Source organism: Trachemys scripta, chromosome 9 (assembly GCF_013100865.1).
Source record: "Trachemys scripta elegans isolate TJP31775 chromosome 9, CAS_Tse_1.0, whole genome shotgun sequence".
Taxonomy (NCBI): Eukaryota; Metazoa; Chordata; order Testudines; family Emydidae; genus Trachemys; species Trachemys scripta.
The window spans coordinates 44,393,390-44,420,547 of NC_048306.1; the positions used below are offsets into that span (position 1 = coordinate 44,393,390).

The 27,158-nt window shown below is 46.3% G+C and overlaps 1 protein-coding gene across 1 annotated transcript; it reads left to right on the top strand.

Annotated features, from left to right (window-relative positions):
- The first annotated feature begins 1,709 nt into the window (after window positions 1–1,709).
- On the top strand, window positions 1,710–26,044 carry LOC117882948 (fibrous sheath-interacting protein 2-like). Its single transcript, XM_034781843.1, has 3 exons — window positions 1,710–3,884; window positions 18,900–19,400; window positions 26,000–26,044. Exons 1-3 carry the CDS (start codon window positions 1,710–1,712, stop codon window positions 26,042–26,044), a joined length of 2,721 nt encoding a protein of 906 aa, XP_034637734.1.
- The last annotated feature ends 1,114 nt before the right edge of the window (window positions 26,045–27,158 follow it).

A 27,158-nucleotide genomic window follows, 5' to 3' on the forward strand; every position in this document is an offset into this window, starting at 1 on the left:
AATCGACAATAAAAGATGCCAACCCCAAAAAAAGTCTGATTGGTGGGGATATTTCTTCAGCCTTAAACCAAAGTCTTCCTACAGAAGGGATTTTCAAAAAATTATTTGAGCAGGAAAGAGGAACAGAAGCAAATGGCATTGACAACTTGAAGATGCTGCAGGTGGCTGAGAATGTTGTCAAGGACGTTTTTATAAGGGTAAAAGATCTGGATCGTTCTGTTTGCATTTTAAAAAAGGCTCCAATTGAGCTTAGTGAAAGATTGTTCTGTAGTAAATTTAAAAGACCCGAATCTCCAGGGACTTTTCATAAAGATTTCCAGAAAGAAATTGGATTAGTTGCTAGAGAGATTGTAGCAACTGTGTTTGATAACTTCCACAGGTGTTTGGTGTCCTGCATATCCACTGCATCAGTTTCAACTAGCGGAGTTTCCAAATCAGAAAAAAATAGAGTCACGCAATCTGAATTACCTGTTTATGACCCACACTTTTCTTTGGCTTCTATCGATAAAATAGCCAAAGAGACGGTTGAAAGTGTTATATTCACACTGGAGTCATTTGTAGCCTTTCAATTTAAACATGACTTTAAATGTAAATTTTCTGAAATAATGAGACTCCCTGTTGAAAATAGGTCTGGTGCACAACAGAAACCATTCCTAAGGCCTCTCTCAACTCAAGTAGCAAATGAAATAGAATTATCATTTGAACATAAAGTGCCAGGAACTACAAATAAAAGAATTCTGCCCACATTAGAACCCTTTCATAGTTTTTCCGAAGTATCAAGGATTAGCAGTGCGATTACCAGAGAAAGCATACAGAATGCTATTTGCCAAGTCCAAAGACTCCATTCAGAACTGAGCATTTATGCTAAAATTGCTGTTACCAAAATTCTGGAAATCATCAAGTGGAAACCTGAAAAAGAAATTAGCCAAAGAGAAATATCTCCATTTAGTGACATCTCTGAAGAAAACATCATGGCAAGTGAGATAACTGGTGCCATATTAGAGCAATGCAGTCAAAGTCAGATGAAAATTACTTCAGAATCGAAGTTTGGAAATCTTCATATGGAAAAACCTGGACGAGCATTTGGAAATAATAAAATTCCTGGTCAGGGTGTTACAATGTCAGAAGGAATGAAAATGTCTGCTAAAAAATTAGAAGTTGACTTAAGAGAAACCTTTCCACCTATCAGTGTTCCTGGCATGGTGATTAATTCAGACGAAAAAACAGAAATGGAAAAGGAAATTCCACGTAATCTTCCAACTATCCAGTGTAACCAGTTCTCTGCACGGGATGCTCCCACTACATCAGAGAGAACCAGAAAGTCTATTTTCTACACCACAGCTCCCAAACCAAGATCTTCTAGACCAGCACTGGAAACAATAAGAACACTTAGCTCCAGGATAACTCTCCCCCCGATTGGAAGACAATTTGCAAGAAAGTCATTCTGTAAAATAGGCATAAAGAAATCTCCCAAAGGGGAAGCAATGCATAGGTCAATGCATGAAGAACATGGTGAGTTTCTGCCATCATGTGAAACTGAGAATCAGGCAATACAGTCACAGGATGGTATTAATTCTGCTGGTTTTTTGAAAGAAATGTGTAGTGAACTAATAAGCAAATTAATCACTTCTTCTCAAAACATAGACACCCAGGACAGAAAGACAGCTGACACTGATCCTTCTAATGTGATGACAAATTTAATTGATTCAATGTTAAATGAGTGTTCAAAGTCTCAAGTCAAGGAGCTGCCACTGTTGGAAAGTCCAGGCCCCCCACCACAGGTTAGCACATTGGCTACTAAAATTATTCACTCCAGTTTATGTGACATTTTGAAAGAATGTGATTCTGAAGCCTCAGATTATACAGACATTAAAAGTGACCACAGTGCTTCAGTAGAAACATTAGCTACTTCAATAAGGAGAGAAGTTATTGATTACCAATTTCAGGGACCATTGGCAAAAGCATCATCTTCTACTATATTTAAGCCTCTAGAATCTGGGTTAATTTCTGAAGAGGTTTTACAGAAGGCCAACAAACTCAGCACACAATGCCAGACTTCCACCACACATACTATTAGGGTACCACGTGGATTTTTAGAAGATATAATTACCAAACTGTTATCTAAAATTCTCCCTGAACACTCCAACATGTCTTCCTCTGCAGAAAAGGAAAATCAGATTGCAGAATTTGACTTTAATCACATGAAGCTAGTAAGTAAGGTTATGACAGAAATCTCTAAAGATCAGAATTTGATTATTCAGTATGTTAAATGTTTGCATCGAGATGGCGATGCCATTATTCAAACAGTCGTAGAATCCGTGTACAATAAGCTTTTGCCACAGTTTGGATCCCAATTAACAATACAGAAGTGTTTAAAAAGTGGGTGCACAATTCTTTCTGAAGCAATAGCTGGCTTGGTATTAAGAGAGATCTCAAGGAATCAATTGCAGAACTTTTTTTCTGGAGAATTAACACCTCACCAATGTGCTGAAGTGGACAATGTTGTTGAAGATATGCTTAGAGATCTCACCGAACCCTTGGATCACACAAATCCCATAACATCAGATATTAGTGAATTATCTTCTCTCATCATAGAAGAACTTTCAGCTAAACTTTTACATAAACTCTTGTCCATATTTCCCATTTTGGACTTAGATGCACAAAATATTTCTTCAGTGAAGGATGTAACTTCCAAAATAATGAATTCACTGCAAGTGCTCCTTTCAAAAAATCAGATAAAGATTAGTGAAAATATCAATGAACCAGACTCTTTACAAGAAGAAGACAGCAAAGCTACTGGAGATGTTGTCAATTCTGTTTATATGCGCATTTTGAAACAATCTGACTCTGATGTTTCTATTCACAAAGATCTAACAAACAAGAATGATGTTTTAGCTAATAGAATAGCTTCTTTAATGGTAAGTGATACTTCTAAACATGAATTTCAACCCATTTCGGAGGAAGAGCCACCACCCAGTTCACCTTTAATGCTGGAGGTTGTCAATATTATTAAAAAGATTCTTACCAATATAGAGATGCCGAAACATCCCTTGGCATCACATATCCCTGTGTTACCAGTGATGTTTGTGGAAGAAATATTAAGTAGATTCTTGTCTAAAATCTTAAAGTCAACTCACAGCAGAAGCCCAGAAAAAAGAAGTTTATCAAAGACTGAAGTGAATGAAGTTGCTGGGAAGCTGAAACAGTCCATGGAAAAACTAATGTCCAAAAATAAAATCAGTCTTGTAGAAGCAGCAGGTGATATGGCAAATCCAGAACATAACGAGACTCTTAATCAAGTGGCTCATGCTATTTACAATAATGTCCTGCAAAAATCTGGATCTCAGCAAGACTTTTATGATAATGTAACAAGTTCCAGAACAAATTTTCCTCAACAAGTAGCTAGTATAATAATTAACGAAATCTCTAATTGCCATCTAGCACTTGCTTTTAAAGACAATCCACCGATGGTCAGCCAGAGCGCTATAGCACTTGACAGAATTGTTGACAGAGTCCATGCACAAATTTCCCTTCATACAGTGCCTGCACCAGAATGTTCAATCAGAGATGAAAATGCAAATGAGCGACCAACAGAAACCAGGCTACCCACTAAAATAATCCCTTATATTGGAAATAAAGCATTACAAATAGATCCGGACATTGTGTCAGAACATTTAGCAGTTATTTCCATAAAAACAGAGCCTCTTGAGGAGCTGAAAAAAGCATGCTTCGCTTACACTGGACTGAGTATAGCAGACCTGAGAAGAGCATCAGTGGCTGGGAAGAGTCCTGCAGCTGAAACTAGTGGAGCTGAAGAAAAGAGAAAAAGAGAAAGACGTCCCTCTCTGGATGTGTCAGGACGGCTGGATGTAAAACCAAAGGAGGTAAGTAAACAGAGTGAGATTGGCAGTCTGGGGGATATGTCTGTGTCAACTTGTAAACTCCATTTTGTTTTGTGAATGCCCAGTGATGAGCTGCCAAAATCTTAACAACCGGTTCCCTCCTCCTCACCCCGTGGTCCGCCCCCCCCGGGGGTCCTGCCCCATCCAACCCCCCACATTCCTTGACACCCTCCCCCCTGGATACCTGCCCCATCCACCTCCCTTCCCTGTCCCCTGACTGCCCCCTGCCGCCCCATCCAACCCTTCCTATCAATCCTGATGGCCTCCCGGGACCCCTGCCCCATCCAACCACCCCTTCTCTCTGTCCCCTGGAATCCCTGCCCCTGACTGCCCCCCACCGCCCCATCCAACCCCTGCTCCTTCCTGACTGCCCCCCGGGACCCTTGCCCCCATTCAATCCCCCTGTTCCCTCCCCTCTGACCGCCCCGACCCCTATCCACCCACCACCACCCCGAACTCCCCTGGCCTCTATTCAACACCCCCTCCCTGCTCTCTACCCCCTTACCACGCTGCCTGGAGGTGGCTGGCAGCGCTACAGCAGCGCCGCTCAGCCGGGGCCAGGGCCGGAGCCGCTTGGCTGGGGCCAAGCAGGTCGGCCGGGGCCATGCCGTGCCTCCCTGGAACGCTCCTCGCGCCCCCCGCCCCAGCTCACCTGTGCGAAGCCGCTGCTTGCTTCTCACCCCTCCCAGGCTTCCCGCATGAACAGCTGATTCGCGGGAAGCAGGGGAGGGGGAGGACAAGAGGGGTGGAGCATTCAGGGGAGGAGGCAGAGGTGAGCTGGGGCTAGGGACGGGGTGGAGAGCTGCCAGAGCTTTACCGGTTGTTAAATTTAAAAGCCCTTTTAGAACCAGTTGTCCCGCGTGGGACAACCGGTTCTAAAAGGGCTTCTAAATTTAACAACATGGTGGGGGGCAGTCAGGGGCAGGGGTTCCAGGGGCAGTCAGGGGATAGAGAGTGCGAAACGGCTCCAGCTCACCACTGGTGAATGCCATGATAGTAACCTTCTCTGTAACTGTCCCTTCGCATTGTAACTTCCATCTTGGGTTAAGGCATCCTGGGATGTTAACAACCGGTCTATTCTGGGTAGTGGAGGCTCATGCAAAAGGGTTGGGTGTGGCGTTCCCCTCTGTTTTTATCTGGACCAGTGATCTGCTAGGTCACTCGGATCCTTGACCCGGGGAGTCAGCCTTACCCTGCTCTGCTGTGAGAAACCCCACTCCTGAGCTGTTCACGCACAGCCTATGGCATGTAAGCTGTTCCTTGGATTGTGCAACCAAATGACACTAGCCAACATCTCCGGTCCCAGACACAACCCTAGGAACCTCTGTCTTGCAGTGTCCAGTTATGCCTGCTGGACACTGCAAGCTTACATGACTTCGTCAATTTAACAAAGAAATTTATATGTACCAGGCTTGTTATCCCAAGGGGAGTCTCCGACACGCTTCAAACCAAACGCACTGCTTCAGGTAGATTAACCAACAAATTTATTAACTATGAAAGATAGATTTTAAGGGATTATAAATCAAAGCATAACAAGTCAGATTTGGTCAAATGAAATAAAAGCAAAACACATTCTAAACTGATCTTAACACTTTCAATGCCCTTACAAACTTAGATGCTTCTCACCACAGGCTGGCTGGTTGCCCTTCAGCCAGGATCTCTCCTTTGATCAGTGCTTCAGTCACTTAGTGGTGATGTCTGTAGATGGAGGTGGAAGAGCATGGCAAATCTCTCCCTTTTATCATGTTTTTCTTCTCTCTTGGCTTTGCCCCCCCCCCCCCCTTCAGAGTCAGGTGAACATTACCTCATCGCAGTCCCAAACTGACCAACAGAAGGGGAGTAACTCACTGGAGAGTCCAACAGATCCTTTGTTGTTGCCTAGGTCAGTGTCTTTTGTTCCTGTGAGGCTGGGCTGGGTTTGTCCCATATATGCCCTGATGAGGTGTGAACTGGCCCTCTGCTCTTGGAGAATTTTTGCCTGGGCTTGCTTTAAGCCATGAGGACACATTCTCAGCCTCATAACTATATACATGAAATTACAACCTATAACATTATTATAACAACGATTACTATAACATTACTATAACAATGCTCGGTACATCATGAGCCTTCTGAAGACACCTGACATGACAAACTTTGCATTAGATACCACACAATTATATTATAAGGATGAACAGGGGGTGCTGGGTGTCCCCCCGAGGTACCGAATGTCACAATGGGAACATGTCCTAGAAAGTTAACAATGAGCCCTCAGCCATGATGCCTGTCCCCTGCTGGGACATGGGGCTAGCTGCAAATAGGGCCACTGAATTTGAATGGATTCTTTTCACGGAAATCTGTCTGGGGAGAAGGGGCAGCTGGAATCGCCCCTGCTCAGCACACAGCTGGGAGAACTTCAGTTTCTCCACTTGACCACCTGCCCAAGCATGTCAGAGACTGGTGCTCTCTAAGCCAAAGGGCTTTTTCCATCACCAGAAACAGAAGACCCAGCTGCAGAGAGTGGAGGAAGGAGGGAGCCTGGGTGGTCAGACTGCAGGGTCTCATTCCCAAGAAGAGTGTCAGACCCAGGGTCTGCACCTGGGAATGCACCTGAGAGACCCAGAGCTAAGAATCATGACCAATCACCTGCCAGACCCAGGGGGCTCAGCAGCACATGGGATTCGGCAGTGGGATCCTGTCCCAACTGACTAGGATCTGTCCAGAGAGGAGGACTGGAGCAGGTTGTGGCATAGGAATTTTCATATTCAGATTGATTAAAAAATTGTTCATCCTAACCTCCCCAGGGCCATGATCTCAAAAGCATTTACACACACACTTAACTTTAAGCATGTGAATCCCACTGAAGTCAATGGGACTAAGAGCTTTGCTGCATCAGTAAGGCCCTTTATTTCCAGTTTTTATGGATTTTTATTGAAAAAATCCTGGGTTTCACAAAAGCCATTATTTGTTTTTTTTACTGATTTTCACCCACATTTTGGAAGTGCTGAAACTTCCTGGATTTGGTTCCCTCTCCAGGAGGATAGATAGTGGCTCGTAACCTCTCATTGACTTCAGCAAGACCAAGATTTCATCCTATGAGTGTCTCCTTTTCTCCTCTTTCTCATAGCCTTTGCTGTGGCAGCCCCTCGGCCAGCAGAGTAGGTTCTTCAGAAGAGAAAGTGGGACTCTGTTTTCCATTCTAGAGCATCACGTTGGATTGTCTTGGGGTTTCCCATGATTCAGTTAATTTAACATTTAGTTTCTCTCCTGGTCCTCCCTTGTCCAAAGGAGAATTCGTCCCTCTCCCTGGCCAGATCCCCGCTCTTGAGACATGTGCACCCTTGGCACCGTGAGCTCCGAACCACAGAGAAAGTCATACACATTGGAGCTACAGGCCAGCCACCTTGGGTACCCGGACATGGGGCAGAAGGCTATAAAAGAACCTATTGCCCCAGTCGCCCTTATTTCCTTTCTTGCTGCCAGAGCCAACTGGCTCCACAACCAGCTGCTCCTTTGCAGTGTTTCTACTTTGCTATTGTTGGTCACGTTAGCATTCCGTTGGTCTCTAGCTAGTGTTAGAGATTAGCAATACTATCTGAGCTCCCCTGCTCCTACCATGGTGCCCCCATTGCCTGACATCGAGACGTTGTTTCAGTCCCTTCACTTGACTGGTTCTGGAGCAAAGACTAAGGGCATGGCTACACTTGTGAGTTAGAGCGCATTAAAGCAGCCCCATGCACTCCACCCTGGCAAGGCACATAGAGCTCCCGGACTCCGCGGTTACAGCGCTCCTGGTAATCTGCCTCGGCGAGTGGAATAAGGTTTGATGCACCCCCGCTGGAGCACCGCGGCACCTGTCAGTTCTCTCTCTACTTCCACAATGCCCTGGTCTGTTAATGAGCTGTGATTGGTCTCCAGAAGTGTCCCCCCACAATGCCTATTCTAGCCACTCTGATCATCACTTTGAAATCTACTGCCCTGCCCTCAGGTGACCAACAATCAGACCTGCCCTTTAAATTCTCTGGGAATTTTGAAAATCCCCTTCCTGTTTGCTCAGCCAGGCATGGAGTGATCTCAGTGAATCTTTCCAGGTAACCATGCCTCCACGCGCCAGGTGATCCCCAGTATGGAGCAAGGGTGAGGTGCTGGACCTCATCAGTGTTTGGGGGGGGAGGAAGCTGTCCAGTCCCAGCTGCACTCCAGCTGTAGGAATTATGATACCTTTGGGCAGATATCAAGGGACATCATGGAAAGGGGCCATGAACAGGATGCACTTTAGTGTAGGGTTAAAGTGAAAGAGCTGCAGAATGTCTACCACAAAGCCTGCGGGGCAAACCACCACTCTGATGTTGCCCCTGTGACCTGCCGTTTCTACAAAGAGCTGGACGCAATACTTGGGGGCGACCCCACCTCCACTCCGAGTACCACCATGGACACTTCAGAGCCCAGTTCAACAAGGCAGGAGGAGGAGGAGGAAAGCAGGAGTGAGGGTGCTGAGGAGGAGGAAGACACTCCGGCATCCCTAGATGCATGCAGCCAGGAGCTGTTTTCAAGCCAGGAGGAAGGTACCCAGTTATGGCAACCAGTGTTTTGGGAAGGCCAAACACCAGAGGAAGTGCCTGGTAAGCGACTTTTATTTTGGGAAGGAAGTTATTCAGTGCGGGCTCTTGGGGCGAAGAGGGTTAGGGCTGCATCCATACCTACATGCAGAATAGGGCGTTGATGTGCTCTCTCACATCTCGGTAATCGGCCTCAGTGAGCTCTTCAAAGGTCTCATCCAGAACTTGGGCAATGTGCTTGCGCTGGTTTCTTGGGAGAGCCACTGTGGTCCTTGTCCCAATCAGGGTAACATGTCTGTGACACTGTACCATGAGGGGCGGGAGGACCATTGCTGCACAAAGGCAAGCTGCATATGGGCCAGGGCGGAAGCTGCATTGTAATAAGAGACCCTCCCTTGCTTCCCAGGTCACCCTCAGCAGCGAGATATCTTCCAGGATGAACTGCTGTGGAAAACGTGGGGACAGTGTTGCATATAGAAGGATTAACAAAATTAAGTCAAAGACTAGGGTTTATAATTTTAAAAAGGCTAATTTTAACAAATTAAGAGGACTGGTAAGGGAAGTGGATTGAGCAAACGTATTAATGGATCTAAAGGCAGAAGAAGCCTGGGATTATTTTAAGTTAAAGCTGCATGAGCTGTCGGAGGCTTGTATCCCAAAAAAGGGAAAAAGGTTAGTAAGCAAGAGATTTAGACCGAGCTGGATGAGCGACCGTCTCAAAGGGGCGATTAGGAAAAAACAGAAAGCGTACAAAGAGTGGAAGAGGGGAGGGATCAGTAAGGAAACTTACCTTAGTGAGGTCAGAGCATGTAGGGATAGAGTGAGAAAGGCCAAAAGCCCTGTAGAGTTGGACCTTGCGAGGGGAATTAAAAGCAATAGTAAGAGGTTTTACAGCCCTATAAATAGGAAGAAAGCAAAGAAAGAAGAAGTAGGACCACTGAAGACTATAGCTGGAGAGGAGATTATCTTTAATCTAGGCATGGCACAATATCTAAACTAATATTTTGCATCGGTGTTCAATGAGGCCAATGAAGGGATTAGGAATATTAGCAGCGAGACGGAGGGGGATACAGGAGGGGGGATTACCGTATCAGAGGTAGAAACCAAACTTGAACACCTTAGCGGGACTAAGTCGGGCGGACCGGATGATCTTCATCCGAGAATATTGAAGGAATTGGCGCGAGAAATAGCAGGCCCCTTAGTGATAATTTTTAATGAATCTGTAAACTCGGGGGTTGTTCCGTTAGACTGGAGAATAGCTAATGTGGTTCCTATTTTCAAGAAAGGGAAAAAAAGTGACCCAGGTAACTACAGGCCTGTTAGTTTAACATCTGTAGTGTGCAAGGTCCTGGAGAAAATTCTGAAGGAGAAAGTAGTTGAGGGTCTTGAGGTCAATGGCAATTGCGACAAATTACAACATGGTTTTACCAAAGGCAGATCGTGCCAAACCAATCTGATCTCCTTCTTCGAGAAAGTAACAGACTTATTAGATAAAGGAAATGCGGTGGACCTAATACACCTTGATTTCAGTAAAGCATTTGATACTGTACCGCACGAGGAATTATTGGTTAAACTGGAAAAGATGGGGATCGATATGAAAATCCAGAGGTGGATAAGGAACTGGTTAATGGGGAGACTGCAGAGGGTCATATTGAAGGGTGAAATGTCAGGTTGGAGGGAGGTCACCAGTGGAGTTCCTCAAGGTTCGGTTTTGGGACCCATTTTATTTAATCTATTACTGACCTCGGAACCGATTGTAGGAGTGGACTGATAAAGTTTGCGGATGACACAAAGCTGGGAGGTATTGCCAATTCGGAGGAGGATAGGGATATTCTGCAGGGAGACTTGAATGAGCTTGTGAATTGGAGTATCAGAAATAGGATGAAATTTAATAGTGAAAAGTGTAAGGTGATGCATTTAGGGATGACTAACAACAATTTTAGTTACAAGCTGGGGACGCATCGGTTAGAAGTAACGGAGGAGGAGAAAGACCTCAGGGTCCTTGTAGACCGCAGGATGACTATGAGTCGACAATGTGACGTGGCGGTGAAAAAAGCCAATGTGGTCTTGGGATGCATTAGGCGAGGTATATCTAGTAGGGATAAGGAGGTGCTGCTTCCGTTGAACAAGGCGCTGGTGAGACCTCATTTGGAGTACTGTGTGCAGTTCTGGTCTCCCATGTTTAAAAAAGATGAACTCAAACTGGAACGGGTACAGAGAAGGGCCACTAGGATGATCAGAGGAATGGAAAACCTGTCGTATGAAAGGAGACTGAGGAGCTCGGGTTGTTTAGTCTGACCAAACGAAGGCTGAGGGGGGATATGATTGCTCTCTTCAAATATATCAGAGGGATAAATACCAGGGAGGGAGAGGAATTATTCCAGCTCAGTACTAATGTGGACACGAGAACGAATGGATATAAACTGGCCGTGGGGAAGTTTAGGCTTGAAATTAGACGAAGGTTTCTGACCGTCAGAGGGGTGAAATATTGGAACAGCCTTCTGAGGGAAACGGTGGGGGCAAAGGACCTGTCTGGTTTTAAGATTAAGTTAGATAAGTTTATGGAAGGAATGTTTTAAGGGGATAACGTGATTTTAGTCAAAGGCAGATAAATAGTATAATGGCTAATGAGGGTGAGGCTGGAGAATCTTGCCTACAGGCTCGGGGTTTCACTGATCGCCATATTTGGTGTCGGGAAGGAATTTTCCTCCAGGGTAGATTGGCAGAAGCCCTGGAGGTTTTTCGCCTTCCTCCGCAGCATGGGGCAGGGATTGCTCGCAGGAGGATTCCCTGCTAATTGAAGTCTCTAAGCCACAGGATTTGGGGACTTCAACAGCAGAGTCAAGTGAAAGGGTAGGGACGGCTTTGTGGCTTGCATCATGCGGGAGGTCAGACCAGATTATCATAATGGTCCCTTCTGACCTTAAAGGGTATGAGTCTATGAGTCTATAGGGGCCCCCTGCAGCTGTTGGCTCTCCCCAAGGCACAGACACCCAGAGGACAGTACAGCCGTGAAACAATCACTCGCCCTTGACCCTGTGCTTACTCACCATTTTGGCAGGTTTCAGAATAGCAGCCGTGTTAGTCTGTATCCGCAAAAAGAACAGGAGTACTTGTGGCACCTTAGAGACTAACAAATTTATTAGAGTATAAGTTTTTGTGGGCTACAGCCCACTTCTTTGGATGCATATAGAATGGAACATATATTGAGGAGATATATATACACACATACAAAGACCATAAACACGTGGGAGTTGTCTTACCAACTCTGAGAGGCCAATTAAGTAAGAGAAAAAAAACTTTTGAAGTGATAATCAAGATAGCCCAGTACAAACAGTTTGATAAGAAGCGTGAGAATACTTACAAGGGGAGATAGATTCAATGTTTGTAATGGCTCAGCCATTCCCAGTCCTTATTCAATCCTAAATTGATTGATATGCAAACTAGATACAATTCCAGCTTAGCAGTCTCTCGTTGGAGTCTGTTTTTGAAGTTTTTCTGTTGTAAAATAGACATCTGCATGTAGGTAAGTGTAGCGGTCAGTAGGTTTCTGGTATAGGGTGGTATAACCCATAACCTCAGCCATGCTGAACACAACGCCATCTACAGCCTCAGAAACAACTCTGACATCATAATCAAAAAGGCTGACAAAGGAGGTGCTGTCGTCATCATGAATAAATTGGAATATGACCAAGAGGCTGCTAGACAGATCTCTAACACCACATTCTACAGGCCACTGTCCTCTGATTCCACTGAGGATTACTTAAAGAAACTACACCATCTGCTAAAAAAACTCCCTGACAAAGCACATGCCTAGATCTGTACAAACACATGCCTAGAACCCCAACTAAGGGTATTCTATTTGCTACCCAAGATCCATAAACCTGGAAATCCTGGATGCCCCATCATCTCAGGCATTGGCACCCTAACATCAGGCTTGTCTGGTTATGTGAACTCTCTCCTCAGGCCCTACGCTACCAGCACTCCCAGCTATCTTCGAGACACCACTGACTTCCTGAGGAAACTACAATCCATCGGTGATCTTCCAGAAAACACCATCCTGGCCACTATGGACGTAGAAGCCCTCTACACCTATATTCCACACAAAGATGGACTACAAGCTATCAGGAACAGTATCCCCAATAATGTCACAGCTAACCTGGTGTCTGAACTTTGTGACTTTGTCCTCACCCACAACTATTTCACATTTGGGGACAATATATACCTTCAAGTCAGCAGCACTGCTATGGGTACCCGCATGGCCCCACAGTATGCCAACATTTTTATGGCTGATTTAGAACAACGCTTCCTTAGCTCTCGTCCCCTAACGCCCCTACTCTACTTGTGCTACATTGATGACATCATCTGGACCTATGGAAACGAAGCCCTTGAGGAATTCCACCATGATTTCAATAATTTCCATCCCACCATCAACATCAGTCTAGATCAATCCACACAAGCGGCCCATTTCCTGGACACTACTGTGCTAATAAGCAAAGGTCACATGAATACCACCTTATACCGGAAACCTACTGACCGCTACACTTACCTACATGCTTCCAGCTTCCATCCAGGACACAGCAGACAATCCATTGTCTACAGCCAAGCTCTAAAATATAACCGCATTTGCTCCAATCCCTCAGACAGAGACAAGCACCTACAAGATCTCTATCAAGCATTCTTAAAACTACAATACCCACCTGCTGAAGTGAAAAAACAGATTGACTGAGCCAGACGAGTACCCAGAAGTCACCTCCTACAAGACAGGCCCAACAAAGAAAATAACAGAACACCAGTAGCTGTCACCTTCAGCCCCACAACTAAAACCTCTCCAGCACATCAAAGATCTACAACCTATCCTGAAAGATGATTCCTCACTCTCACAGATCTTGGGAGACAGACCTGTCCTCGCTTACAGACAACCCCCCAACCTAAACCAAATACTCACTAGCAACCACACATCACTGAACAAAAACACTGACCCAGGAACCTATCCTTGTAACAAAGCCCGATGCCAAGTCTGTCCACATATCTATTCAAGTGACATCATCATAGGACCTAATCACATCAACCATACCATCAGGGGCTCGTTCACCTGCACATCTACCAATGTGATATGCCATCATGTGCCGGCAATGCCCCTCTGCCATGTACATTGGCCAAACCGGACAGTCTCTATGCAAAAGAATTAATGGACACAAATCTGACATCAGGAATCATAATTCTCAAAAAACAGTTGGAGAACACTGTAACCTATCTGGTCATTCAATGACAGACCTGTGGGTGTCTATTTTACAACAGAAAAACTTCAAAAACAAACTCCAACGAGAGACTGCTGATCTGGAATTGATATGCAAACTAGATACAATCAATTTAGGATTGAATAAGGACTGGGAATGGCTGAGCCATTACAGACATTGAATCTATCTCCCCTTGTAAGTATTCTCACACTTATCAAACTGTCTGTACTGGGCTATCTTGATTATCACTTCAAAAGTTTTTTTTCCTCTTACTTAATTGGCCTCTCAGAGTTGGTAAGACAACTCCCACGTGTTCATGGTCTCTGTATGTGCGTGTATATATATATATCCTCAATATATGTTCCAGTCTATATGCATCCAAAGAAGTGGGCCATAGCCCACGAAAGCTTATGCTCTAATAAATTTGTTGGTCTCTAAGGTGCCACAAGTACTCCTGTTCTTTTCACCATTTTGGGGCTCCCATGGGTTATATGCGCTTGCTTATGGATGAGCAAATTATGCTATTGTGTAGATTGTGCTTGCCCTTAAGTATGGGGGAAATCATTGCTCTGTCTGGTGTGAACAATGCTGCCTCTGTTAAGTGTTGCATTTTGCTTTTACAGATACAACCTTGAGATCTCAGCCGTCCATGTTATCACCGGCTGAAAGACTGCAAAGAATTAGGAAGAGGCCATGTAGAAGCAAAGACAACATGCTGCATGAAGTAATGCAGCAGTCACTTAACGAGAATCTAAAAGCGCAGGAGTGAAAGGAGGATCCGCCAGCAGAATGAGGAGCGCCAGCACAAAAGCGCGGAGCTCCGGCAGCAAAGCACAGATCAGCTGATAAGCATCCTAGAGCGCCAAGCGGAGTCGATCCAGGTGCTCGTAGCCACCCCCTGCAGCCCTTGTCCCAAAACTCTTTCCCTTGTGCCCCCATGTCACCTCCAACCCACTTTCCCCAACATCTGGGTTCTTATCGCCACCAGCTGCCTCCAACACCTGTAGCTTCACCACCCAGCTCTGAAAACTACAACCCTTACCCATTGCACTCAACCCCCATCATCATGCATTATAGCCATCCTGAAGTGCAGGCTCATTGCACAGCACTCCAGACAGGAAGGCTGAGTATGATAACAGGACATACACAAATCTGTGATTGTACCATTCCCCATCCCACCACCTTGCCCTTTCTGTTTCCCAGACAGTTGTGTTTCTTTTCAATAAATGGATTTTTTGGCTTTGAAAACATTCTTTATTATTGCATAAAGATATCTTAGCCCAGGAAAGCAACAGGCATTGCAAGTCAGAGTAGCAAACACAGATTCCTATTAGCATTGGAACCACCGCACTTCACTCCTGTGCAGGATACCAAACATTACTGGTGGCTTCCAGCCTCAAATTGCTCCCTAACCCTTGCAGCCCTGTGCTGGGCCCCTCTAATAACCTTGCTGTCTGACTGTTCAAATTCAGTCTCCACGTGCTGAACCTCCAAATTCCATGCCTGAATGAATCTTTCACCCTTCCCTTCACAAATTTTATGGAGGGTACAGCACGCAGATATAACCATGGGGATGCTGTCATCGGCCAGCTCCAGCTTCCCATACAGATAGCACCAGCGGCCCTTTAAACAGGCAAAAGTACACTCCACAGTCATTCTGCACCGGCTCAGCTTGTTGTTGAACCGCTCCTTGCTGCTGTCAAGACTCCCCGTGTAAGGTTTCATGAGCCACGGCATTAAAGGGTAAGCAGGGTCTCCAAGGATCACAATGGCCATTTTGACTTCCCCTATGGTGATCTTCTGGTCTGGGAAAAGAGTCCCGGCTTGCAGTTTCCTGAACAGGCCAGTGTTCCAAAAGATGCATGCGTCATGCACCTTTCCAGGCCAGCCTGCGTTAATGTCAATGAAATGGCCACGGAGATCCACAAGCGCCTGGAGAACCATAGAGAAATAGCCCTTCCAATTAACGTACTTGGAGGCTAGGTGGGCTGGTGCCAGAATTGGAATATGCATCCCATCTATCGCCCCTCCGCAGTTAGGGAAACCCATTTGTGCAAAGCCAGCCAGAATGTCATACACATTACCCAGAGTCACGGTTCTTCTCAGCAGGATGCAATTAATGGCCCTGCAAACTTGCATCAACACGATTACAATGGTCGACTTTCCCACTCCAAACTGGTTAGCGACCGATTGGTAGCTGTCTGGAGTTGCCAGCTTCCAGATTGCAATTGCCACCCGCTTCTCCACCATCAGGGCAGCTCTCAATCTCGTGTCCTTGCACCGCAGGGTGGGGCGTGAGCTTACCACACAGTCCCATGAAAGTGGCTTTTCTCATCCGAAAGTTCTGTAGCAACTGCTAGTCATCCCAGACTTGCATGACGATGTGATCCCACCACTCAGTGCTCCTTTCCTGAGCCCAAAAGCGGCATTCCATTGTGGTGAGTATGTCCATGAATGCCACAAGCAATCTTGTGTCGTATGGGTTACTCGAGTCAATATCATCATCAGAGTCCTCACTGTCAGTTTGGATCTTAAGGAGTAACTCAACTGCCAAACGTGACGTGCTGGTGAGACTCGTCAGCATATTCCTCGGCAGTTCGGGCTCCATTCCTGCAGACCGAAAGGGAAGACAGAGCGCACAGTACAAAAAACGTTGAAAGACTGTGCCAAATGTGGATGGAAGCACAGGGATTGCTGGGATGTGAAGCGATGCAACACGGGGCGTTGGGACAGGACCCAGAATGCCCTGCACCCCCCCCAACCCCTTCCCACAAGCCACAGCGCCAGAATGGGAAGAAGTTGGGATAGCTGTCCATAATGCACTGCTCCCAATGCCGCTGCAAATGCCGCAAATGTGGCCACACCAGTGCGCTTGCAAGTGTCAGTGTGAACAGACTGCAGCGCTTTCCCTACTGCGCTCTCTGAAGGCTGGTTTAACTCAAAGTGTGCTACATCTGCAAGTGTAGCCATGCCCTAAATAGATGAGTAATTTCAAGACTGAGCTTAATACATTTATGGAGGGGATGGTGTGATGGGACTGCAGGTAGCCGATCTGCAACTGCTAGCAGCAAATATCTCCAATGCCTGGTGATGGGACACTAGATGGGGAGGGCTCTGAATTACTAGAGCGAATTCTTTCCAGGTGCCTACCTACTGGGTCTTGCCCACATGCTCTTGGTCTAACTGATCACCATATTTGGGGAAGGAATTTTCCTCCAGCAGAGACTGGTAGAGACTGTGGGGTTTTTTTGCCTTTATCTGTAGCATAGAGCACGGGTCACTTGAAACTATTATAAATCATGGATTCCCTGTTACTTGAAGTCTTTAAACCATGATTTGAGAACTTCAGTAACTCAGCCAGAAGTTCGGGGTCTATTTCAGGAGTGGGTGGGTGAAGTTTTGTGGCCTGCGATGAGCAGGAGGTCAGGCTAGATGATCATGCTGGTCCCTTCTGGCCTTAAAGTCCATGACAAATGCACCCAAAATAGCAAGCACACATACATTTGATTTTTTACATATTGTGGCAAATTGCCAGCACTACTGTCAAGGCTGCTTCCCCACTCTGAACTTTAGGGTACAAATGTGGGGGCCTACATGAAAATTCTAAGCTTAACTACCAGCTTAGATCTGGTCTGCTGCCACCACTCCCAAAGTGCTAATTCCCTTCCCTGGGTAGCCTTGAGAGACTCTTCACCAATTCCCTGGTGAATACAGATCCAAACCCCTTGGATCTTAAAACAAGATAAATTAACCATCCCCCCTCCTTTCTCCCACCAACTCCTGGTGGATCAAGATCCAACCCCCTTGGGTCTAAAAAACAAGGAAAAAATCAATCAGGTTCTTAAAAAGAAGGCTTATAATTAAAGAAAAAGGTAAAAATCATCTCTGTAAAATCAGGATGGGAAATAACTTTACAGGGTAATCAAACTTAAAGAGCCCAGAGGACCCCCCTCTAGCCTTAGGTTCAAAGTTACAGCAAACAGAGGTAAACACCCTAGTAAAAGGTACATTTACAAGTTGAGAAAACAAAGATAAAAACTAACACGCCTTGTCTGGCTGTTTACTTACAAGTTTGAAATATGAGAGACTTGTTCAGAAAGATTTGGAGAGCCTGGATTGATGTCTGGTCCCTCTTAGTCCCAAGAGCGAACAACCCCAAACAAAGAACACAAACAAAAGCCTTCCCCCCAAGATTTGAAAGTATCATGTCCCCTTATTGGTCCTTTGGGTCAGGTGTCTGCCAGGTTACCTGAGCTTCTTAACTCTTTACAGGTAAAAGGATTTTGGAGTCTCTGGCCAGGAGGGATTTTATAGTATTGTACACAGGAGGGCTGTTACCCTTCCCTTTATAGTTATGACAACTACTATGATGGGTCCCGCACTTTCTCTTCTTGTGGGGGTGTTCAGGGCACCATTTCTCATCCCTGATCTGGGGTATTAACTGTCCCACTAGTATCCCAGAGAAGGGGAGTAGAGAGGGAGGGACCCGGGCCCACCCTCTACTCTGGGTCCCAGCCCAGGGGCCCTAGGGATAGCAGTAAACCACTTGAACGAGCAATTCCTTCCCCTGAGCTACTTCCCTCTCCAGCCCTTCAGCTTGGGGGTTTCCTGCCCTCTCTCTGCTTGGGCAAGGTTTCTCTCAACCCCTTGTGCCTGTGGAGTCCCTCTGCTCTGTACAAGCTGGACTTCCCTTTACCTAGGATCTTGGTCTTCTGGCCCACCACAGCACTTTTGCAAACTCTCCTCTGCTTCCCTCCAAACTGCTCTCTGCTCAAACACTAAAACCACTCTGCTTCAACTTCTCCAACTGTCTGATGGAAGGGGGGGGTTATCAGGTGACTGGCTTCAGGTGCTCTAATTGGCTTAATTGGCTTCAGGTGGTCTAATTAATCTGTAGTAGCCTCTCTTCCCTCTACAGGGAATAAGGCTATCATCCTGGGGCTTACATATCTCCCATCTATCACTCTCCTGCTGCCCTCTGGCCATGCTATATCACAATATTTTTCATATTCCCATGGGGGGTTTTTTTAGCTAATATTTTTAATAGAAAAAATCAGGATTTTTCTGAGGTCTCAACTGAAGTGAAAAAAATGTATCCAAATGCAAGTCTAAAAGCACCTCCATTTATTTCCTCTCTAACTAGTGAACAGTAGAAAAAAATCATAAGAAAACTGACTCTGAAATTAAGCTCTCTTCAAAAGCTCTCTCTTCAATTTCAGCCTGTCAGCAGAAATTCATTCTGGGACATGTTTAAACCTGACATAGCTAAAGTGGAGCTTTTAAAAGATGTAGAGAACCAGCAGGATCTTATCATGCGACTAGTAACCCATGATATTGAGGCAAAGGTGAAGCAGCGAGAAGAGGAGGAAGAGGCAGCTTTTGAACAAATTTTAAAAGTAGAATCCTCTTTGATTTTTGAGAACCAATCACCCCCAGACACAGCAGGGAGAGAGGACATGGCGTCTGCTCGTCCATTGGAGAAGCAGCGATATGAGAGTGAAGCCTCATTGCCAGAAGTCAGGCCAAGCACTAGCAGCCAGAAGAAATTTCTGTCTTTGAGCAAGTGTTGCCAAGCCTTGTCAAACTCGATTCCTGATGATATTGAAGATATCGTCAGAGAAATAAAAGATGACCAGAATAATCTGAGCCTTCTCCCTTCGGCTAGTACACAGGATAATTTAATTGCCGCCCCATCAACTGGGAAAGAGGCTCAATACAAGGTAAGTGGAGTATGTGAAACTTGTACTAGTTCCCCTGATGACACTTGGTCAAGTCCTACCCCTATAGAAGTCAATGATAAAACTCCCACTGATGTCACTGAGCGCAGGACTGTTGCCCCATAATGTGACGAGCAGCTCACCCTCGCAGACTGGAAATGTTCATACAAAGGGCTGTCGATAGTTAACAGGGGAGTGGAGCAGAGATCAGAGCTATATCATATTTAAGATCCCCCTTAACGATCAGAAAAAGGAGTCCCTATGTAATTAAATTTTCAGTCAATATCAACCAGCAAATATACCTGAACATATGAAGAGGGGGGTGAGACCCAGGAAGGGACTTAGGCGGTGCAATGCGGAGTGTCATGGTGCCTGACTTTTAGGTGCCTAGAAAAAATCACAGGTGCAATCCACAAAGTTGAGTCAGGCACCTAAGCTCCATCTACTCTGAATGGGGGAAAATAGGCACCTAAGAATACACTCCACAGGAGCCAGGAGGAGATGGAGCCCACCTTGTAACTTTTAGCCCAGTGGTTAGAGCACGCACTTGCGGTGTGGCAGTCCCAGGCTAACTTCCCTCTCTCTGCCAGCGAGGCAGATAAGATTTCAACAGGGGCCTCCCACCTCTCAGGAGAATACTCCCCCAATCAACCCTTGCTCCAATGGCGCTCATTATTTAGCCACCATGGAACAGCCTCAAGAGGATTTACTGAAGGAGCCCCTCACCCCCAGAATATGCCATAGCTCAGAGAACTGTCCTCTCAGGATCCCTGATCAAAGCCTCTCTCCCCCTCTGGAAGAGGGAAGTGAACCCGACTCTCCTACATCCCAGGTGAGTGCTCTAATCACCGGGCTATAAGGTGTGTGCTATCTCCTACCAGCATCCAAACGGGCCCTGATCCAGGAGACAGTCTCCGAGCACACCTACCAGACTGGGCCCCGCATGCGACGTAGTCAGCCCAACACTTGTCTTCCCCTGGGCTTAGGCACAAGACAAGCATGTGGACCCCTTATGGGAAGCAGCAGCATGAATGCCCAGAGGTAGAAACACTGGCTCAAAGGGAATTTTCACCCTGAACATTTAGGCACCAAGTGAGTTAAGCCAGCTACAGGGTTTGGTGGGAGTTGTGTGAGGAGCCAAAACTGGGACTCAGGTGCCTAAACCCAAGATTAATGCACTTAAGTCTGGGGTTTAGCCACCTAAGTACTTTTGTAGATGCCACCCTGTACATCTTACTACACAGTGGAAACATAAAGGGCTTGTGTAGCTCATCTGGACTCCTACCTGTCCTCTCATCCTGCATGGCGTCTCCCACCTTTTGTCTGAGCCACGCTTTATTATGAGTCCTCTAGGTTAAATTTATTTTTAATGTAGGTTATTTTCTAGCTCTGGATTAGAGCTCCACAGGTGTCCACCTCCCTCATTGCCATATTACTTTGTTGTTTTAACCTGAATAGCCAGTGAAAAAAATTAATCTCCCTAATGTATAAATGCTACTAACGAGGAGAGGTGTTGTGAATACCACTGAGGTCACAGAAATATATGCATCACTGCTTTTGTACCTGCCCAACAATGAGATTCCTTCATTACCCTTGAGTTTCCTCTCTGGGGCAGGAGCATTCAGGTGAGGTGACCATGAATGTAACAAAAGGGGACCAAGAGAGGCAAGGAATAGAAGTAGGGCAAAGATGAGTGAGCCAAGGAGCTGAAATGTTGCCTGAAATAATTGTAATTATTCTTCAGAGTGTGAAAGACACAATATTAACTCACGGTCCCCTCCCTGACTTGGAACAGAGAGTCCTTGGCTCAGCCTCGAGCACAGATGTGTCTGCTCTAAACAAGGACAGCAAACTTTTAAGGTAACTGCTTCTGTGGTGGAAACAAGAGACAGCCTGTGTTTGAGTGCAGGTGTGATGGGGCATTGGCCCCACATTGGTCTCGAAGGGGTTAATAGAGCCCTAGGGAGGCTGTGCAAGAGGCAGCCAATTAGAGAGGGGCTGAGAGGAGCAACCATTCCGGGCCAGGCAAACCCATTTAAGAAGAGCTGCAAGAAAGAGCAGTGTCAGTTACTCCCTGGAGTTCAAGGAAGGAGGACTGGCTGCCTTGCAGATAGAGGGAAGCCAGCACAGACAAAGCAATGCTGCTAGCAGGGACCAGGGGAGCTAGGGAAGAGCTTCTGGCTGGTGGCTGGGAGTTGCAGGCTGAGGGTCTGGGGTAAGGGCAAACAGGGTACTGGGGCTGCTGAGAAGTGGCTAGACAATTGGCTTCAGTCCTCACTGGGGAAGTGGTGGAACAGTTGGACTATAGCACTTGCCCCTGGAAGTGGGGAACCCAGATCGTGACATGGCCGGAGGGCTGCCTCATGAAGCGGATGCTGTGATCCTTGGAGTGAGGTGGGTCTGGGAGCAGAATTGAGGGTGGGTGACTCACCAACAGGAGTGGGCCTATCAACCTGTAGAGCTAATCCCAAAGATGACCAGCAGGAGTCTCCAGAGGTACCAGGCAGAGCTCAGTCCAGGGCCGGTTCAAGGAAGTTTTGCGCCCTAGGAAAAACTTCCACCTTGCGCCCCCCCCCCTCCAAGCCCTGCGGCAGCCCCACGCCCCCCCCCCCTGAGGGGCCCCCCCCTGGGGGCGCCCCCCCCCCCCCCCGCAGCAGCTCCCCATCCTGGGGAGCTGTGTGGTAGCTCCCCACCCCAGCTCACCTCTGCTCTGCCTCCTCCCTGAGCACGCTGGCCCCACTCTAATTCTCCTCCCCTCCCAGGCTTGCGGTGCCAAACAGCTGATTGGCGCTGCAAGCCTGGGAGGGGGGGAGAAGTGGAGCGGCGATCGCATGCTTGGGGAGGGGGCGTAGGAACGCTGTAAAAAAAATTGGGGGCACCACTTTTTGGTGCCCCCAAATCTTGGCGCCCTAGGCAACCGCCTAGTTTGCCTAAATGGTTGCACTGGTCCTGACTCAGTCTAGATTTTATGGGGGCTCTATGGGAGATAACACAGGCCTCCACCCAACTCTTCCCTCTCTCATGACCAGAGCCCTGTGTCCTCCACAGCTCAGTGGGACCAAACTCCACAGTTGCATGGCAGCGTTAATTTATTCTGTCACAGGAAATATCCCCAGCTCCCCACACATTCTCAGCTGGAAATACTCACTGACATCAAGTTTGTAGGTGATCACTTTAGAGGCTCATTTTCTTGGCTATGCTCTCCAGGTTCCCTTGCCTCACTTCCCTGAGCAGCGTTGGGCAGGATGGCCAAGGGAGGCTGAAGCAGTCTGCATTGTGGGGTGCACCTTGCACCCACATCAGTCTAGTAGATGCTGCAGGCTGCAACATGGTCCATTCCCGTGAGGCACTGAGCTTCCTCAACTCTGCTGGCTCAGGGGAAAGGGGCAGGCTCGGCCCCTCTCAGGAGATGCACCATATTGCAGGATCAAGCCCTTTATGCTGAAGGATGCAGGGGACTAGATTACACCACCAGTTGCCAGACTGTGCCCCTTTGCAGCTGTGCTCTCCTATCTGTGGCACTGCTGTAGCCCAGCCTAGCATTCTATTGAACATTATGAGCCAGATCCTGGGTCTGGTCCAACTGCCCACAGCATTAAATGGAAGGGGAGGGAATAAAAGTTGACCATGAACTCTTCTAATCTGGAGGCTGCTATGTGCAAGACCAGTCCCCAGTATATGTTAGATCAGCCTGGGGACTGCTGCTAAAAGCCACAAGGAGCCCAAAACCTTAGCTAGAGATCGGTACAGCATAGGGGCTCTGCCCCCTGGCCCTGGGGTGTTTACTCCTGGGGCTGGTTTCACCAGGTGTATATCCAGAATCTACCAGTCGCACTACCCAAACCAGCTGCACCGTGCTGGCCAGTCCTGCCCTGTATATGGAATATTGCCCTGCTGCTGGGCTGGGGAAAGAGGTTCCCAGTGCTCTCTCCCTTCATAGCACTTCCAAGCAGCAAAGGGCAGGATTTTGTCCTAAAGGTGAGACCCAAAACAGTTATGAGAATGAAGATCCTGGGCATATATAGGAAACAGGGTTAAATTTAGAAGCATTGACTTAAGATGGAGAAGAATTGGGCTCTAAATAAAAGTCAAATTACATTTAAAAACTCAAGCCTTTGTTTTTTAAAGGCAATATGGGTTTTTTTCCTATTCACATTACTCCAATTCTGATTTGAATGCTACGTGTAGAGATGAAGTATGAGAAGTTTTTACCATTTCTGATGAGGAAGTGAATTAGTTCAGTGTTTCTCAACCTTTCTAGACTACTGTACCCCTTTCAGGAGTCTGATTTGTCTTGCAAACCCCCAAGTTTCACTTCACTTAAAAACTTCTTGCTTACAAAAACAGACACAAAAATACAAACGTGTCACAGCTCACTGTTACTGAAAAATTGCTGACTTTCTCATTTTTACCATATAATTACAATATAAATCAATTGGAATATAAATATTGTACTTGCATTTCAGTGTATAGTATATAGAGCAGTCTAAACAAGTCATTGTCTGTATGAAATGTTAGTTTGTACTGACTTTGCCAGTGCTTTTTACATAACCTGTTGTAAAACTAGTCAAATATCTAGAGGAGTTGATGTACCCCCTGGAAGACCACTGCGTACCCCTAGTTAAGAACGAATGAATTAGTTCATGTGCCTGACGCTGCAGTAAGTTGTCACTGAAGTCAACAATAAGGGGGTGATTTTCAAAAGTGCCTAAGTGATTTAGTATCGGGGGGTAGCCGTGTTAGTCTGTATCTACAAAAACAACAAGGAGTCTGGTGACACCTTAAAGACTAACAGATTTATTTGGGCATAAGCTTTCATGGGTAAAAACCTCACTTCTTCAGATGCAGAGAGTGAAAGTTACAGATGCAGGCATTATATACTGACACATGGAGAGCAGGGAGTTACTTCACAAGTGGAGAACCAGTGTTGACAGGGCCAATTCAATCAGGGTGGGTGTAGTCCACTCCCAATAATGGATGAGGAGGTGTCAATTCCAGCAGAGGAAAAGCTGCTTCTGTAATGAGCCAGCCACTCCCAGTCCCTATTCAAGCCCAGATTAATGGTGTTAAATTTAGTTCTGCTGTTTCTTTTTGAAGTCTGTTTCTGAAGTTTTTTTGTTCAATGATAGTGACTTTTAAATCTGTAATAGAATGACCGGGGAGATTGAAGTGTTCACTTACTGGCTTATGTATGTTACCATTCCTGATGTCCGATTTGTGTCCATTTATTCTTTTGCGGAGGGACTGTCCGGTTTGGCCAATGTACATGGCAGAGGGACATTGCTGGCACATAATGGCATATATAACATTAGTGGATGTGCAGGTGAATGAGCCCTTGATGGTGTGGCTGATGTGGTTGGGTCCTCTGATGGTGTCGCCAGAGTAGATATGGGGATAGAGTAGGCAACGGGGGATATTCTATCTGCTACCCAAGATCCATAAACCCGGAAACCCTGGACGCCTCATCATCTCAGGCATTGGCACTCTTACAGCAAGATTATCTGGCTATTTGGACTCTCTCTTCAGAGCCTACGCTTCCAGCACTCCCAGCTATCTTTGAGACACCACCGACTTCCTGAGGAAACTACAATCCATCTGTGATCTTCCTGAAAACACTATCCTGGCCACCATGGATGTAGAAGCTCTTTACACCAATATTCCACATGAGGATGGACTACAAGCTGTCAAGAATAGTATCTCTGATGAGGCCAGTCCTCGCTTACAGACAACCCCCCAACCTGAAGCAAATACTCACCAGCAACTACACACCACACCACAGAAACACCAACCCAGGAACCAATCCCTGTAGCAAACCTCGTTGCCTACTCTGTCCCCATATCTACTCTGGTGACACCATCAGAGGATCCAACCACATCAGCCACACCATCAAGGGCTCATTCACCTGCACATCCACTAATGTTATATATGCCATTATGTGCCAGCAATGCCCCTCTGCCATGTACATTGGCCAAACCGGACAGTCCCTCCGCAAAAGAATAAATGGACACAAATCGGACATCAGGAATGGTAACATACATAAGCCAGTAAGTGAACACTTCAATCTCCCCGGTCATTCTATTACAGATTTAAAAGTCACTGTCATTGAACAAAAAAACTTCAGAAACAGACTTCAAAAAGAAACAGCAGAACTAAATTTAACACCATTAATCTGGGCTTGAATAGGGACTGGGAGTGGCTGGCTCATTACAGAAGCAGCTTTTCCTCTGCTGGAATTGACACCTCCTCATCCATTATTGGGAGTGGACTACACCCACCCTGATTGAATTGGCCCTGTCAACACTGGTTCTCCACTTGTGAAGTAACTCCCTGCTCTCCATGTGTCAGTATATAATGCCTGCATCTGTAACTTTCACTCTCTGCATCTGAAGAAGTGAGGTTTTTACCCACGAAAGCTTATGCCCAAATAAATCTGTTAGTCTTTAAGGTGCCACTAGACTCCTTTTTGTTTAAGTGATTTAGGAACACAGGTTCCATTGAAAAGCTCCTAAGTCAAAGTCCAGGTGACTTTTAATGGGACATGTGCTCCTAGATCACACGGATGCCTTGAAAATCCTACTCAACTATACCTATGTGTCATGTAGGTCATTTCAACCATCAAGCTGAAAGTGTTCAACACGGGCGGGTAAGCAACACTGTGAGCTCTATTTCCCTGTGGGGAGAACTGTAGCACAAAGTCATTTGCTCAAGGTCACAGCAGGTTAGTGGTAGAGCCGAGAACAGAACCCAAGAGCCCTGATCCCCCGTCCACGTTGCCTCCCAGTGGCCCCGCACAGGGAAGTCAGGGTGGCACGACTGGATACAAAGTCTGTAAAGTTCTTGGGAGGATTATTTGTTAGGCACTGACAAGGCTCTTGGCACTGGGCAGAGTACAAAGTAGAGACACATCTGGTCCCGTGCAGCTAACAATCAAAACAAGATTTGCACATTGAACACAGTTATAAAAGCTACGCTTTAGTGCTCGTTATTGTGAGTGTTAATAATCCGAATCAGTGCTTCCTTTTGTTTTTAGTGAGAGTGCTGAAGAAATATCCTCTGTTCCTGTGGCACAGGACAAAGGTAAATGTTTGTTTGGTATTTTAACTTTTTTGAGGGTTTGATGTTTTTTCCTTCCTTTATCTCAATGATTTTATCAGTAAAAAGCTTCCCACTAAAAGATGATACTCAAGAAGCTGGACAAGCCTAGGGGGGAGGGAACTGACTCACTGCAAAAAGAAAAGTCAGGCTTTAAAGGGGCTCATTAGGCCTTCGATCTAGTTTTCCTTTTCTGTTTGCAGTTCCCTGTACAGATTTGCACAGAATGTTGTCTCTGGGGCAGACCAGCTACAAATGGACCTTTTGGTTCATTGGTTGTCAAAAGCATTCTCATGATGTTCCCTGCCATTGAAGATGCCTCAGGCCTTGGGGCGCCTCAGTCCCTCCGATTCTCAGGGCTGTAATATTTTAAACTAACTGCCGTTATTAGGCTCAATACAGGGGGTTGGTAGCCTGTAAGGTACTGGAGGTCAGACTAGAGTCCCTCCAGGCCTTAAGCTCTATGACTTCCTACGGCTCTTTGTCATTAATGATGGCCCAGATCCTCAAAGGTTTTTTGGGGCCCTAATTCTCATTCATTTCAATGGGAATTAGGCACCTAAATATCTTTGAGGATCTGGGCTGATGTTACCAAACAGACCAGTAATGGTTGCACTGCAAATCTCTTATTGACAGCTTGGTAAGGGATCAGTCAAGAGGGCAGTGAAG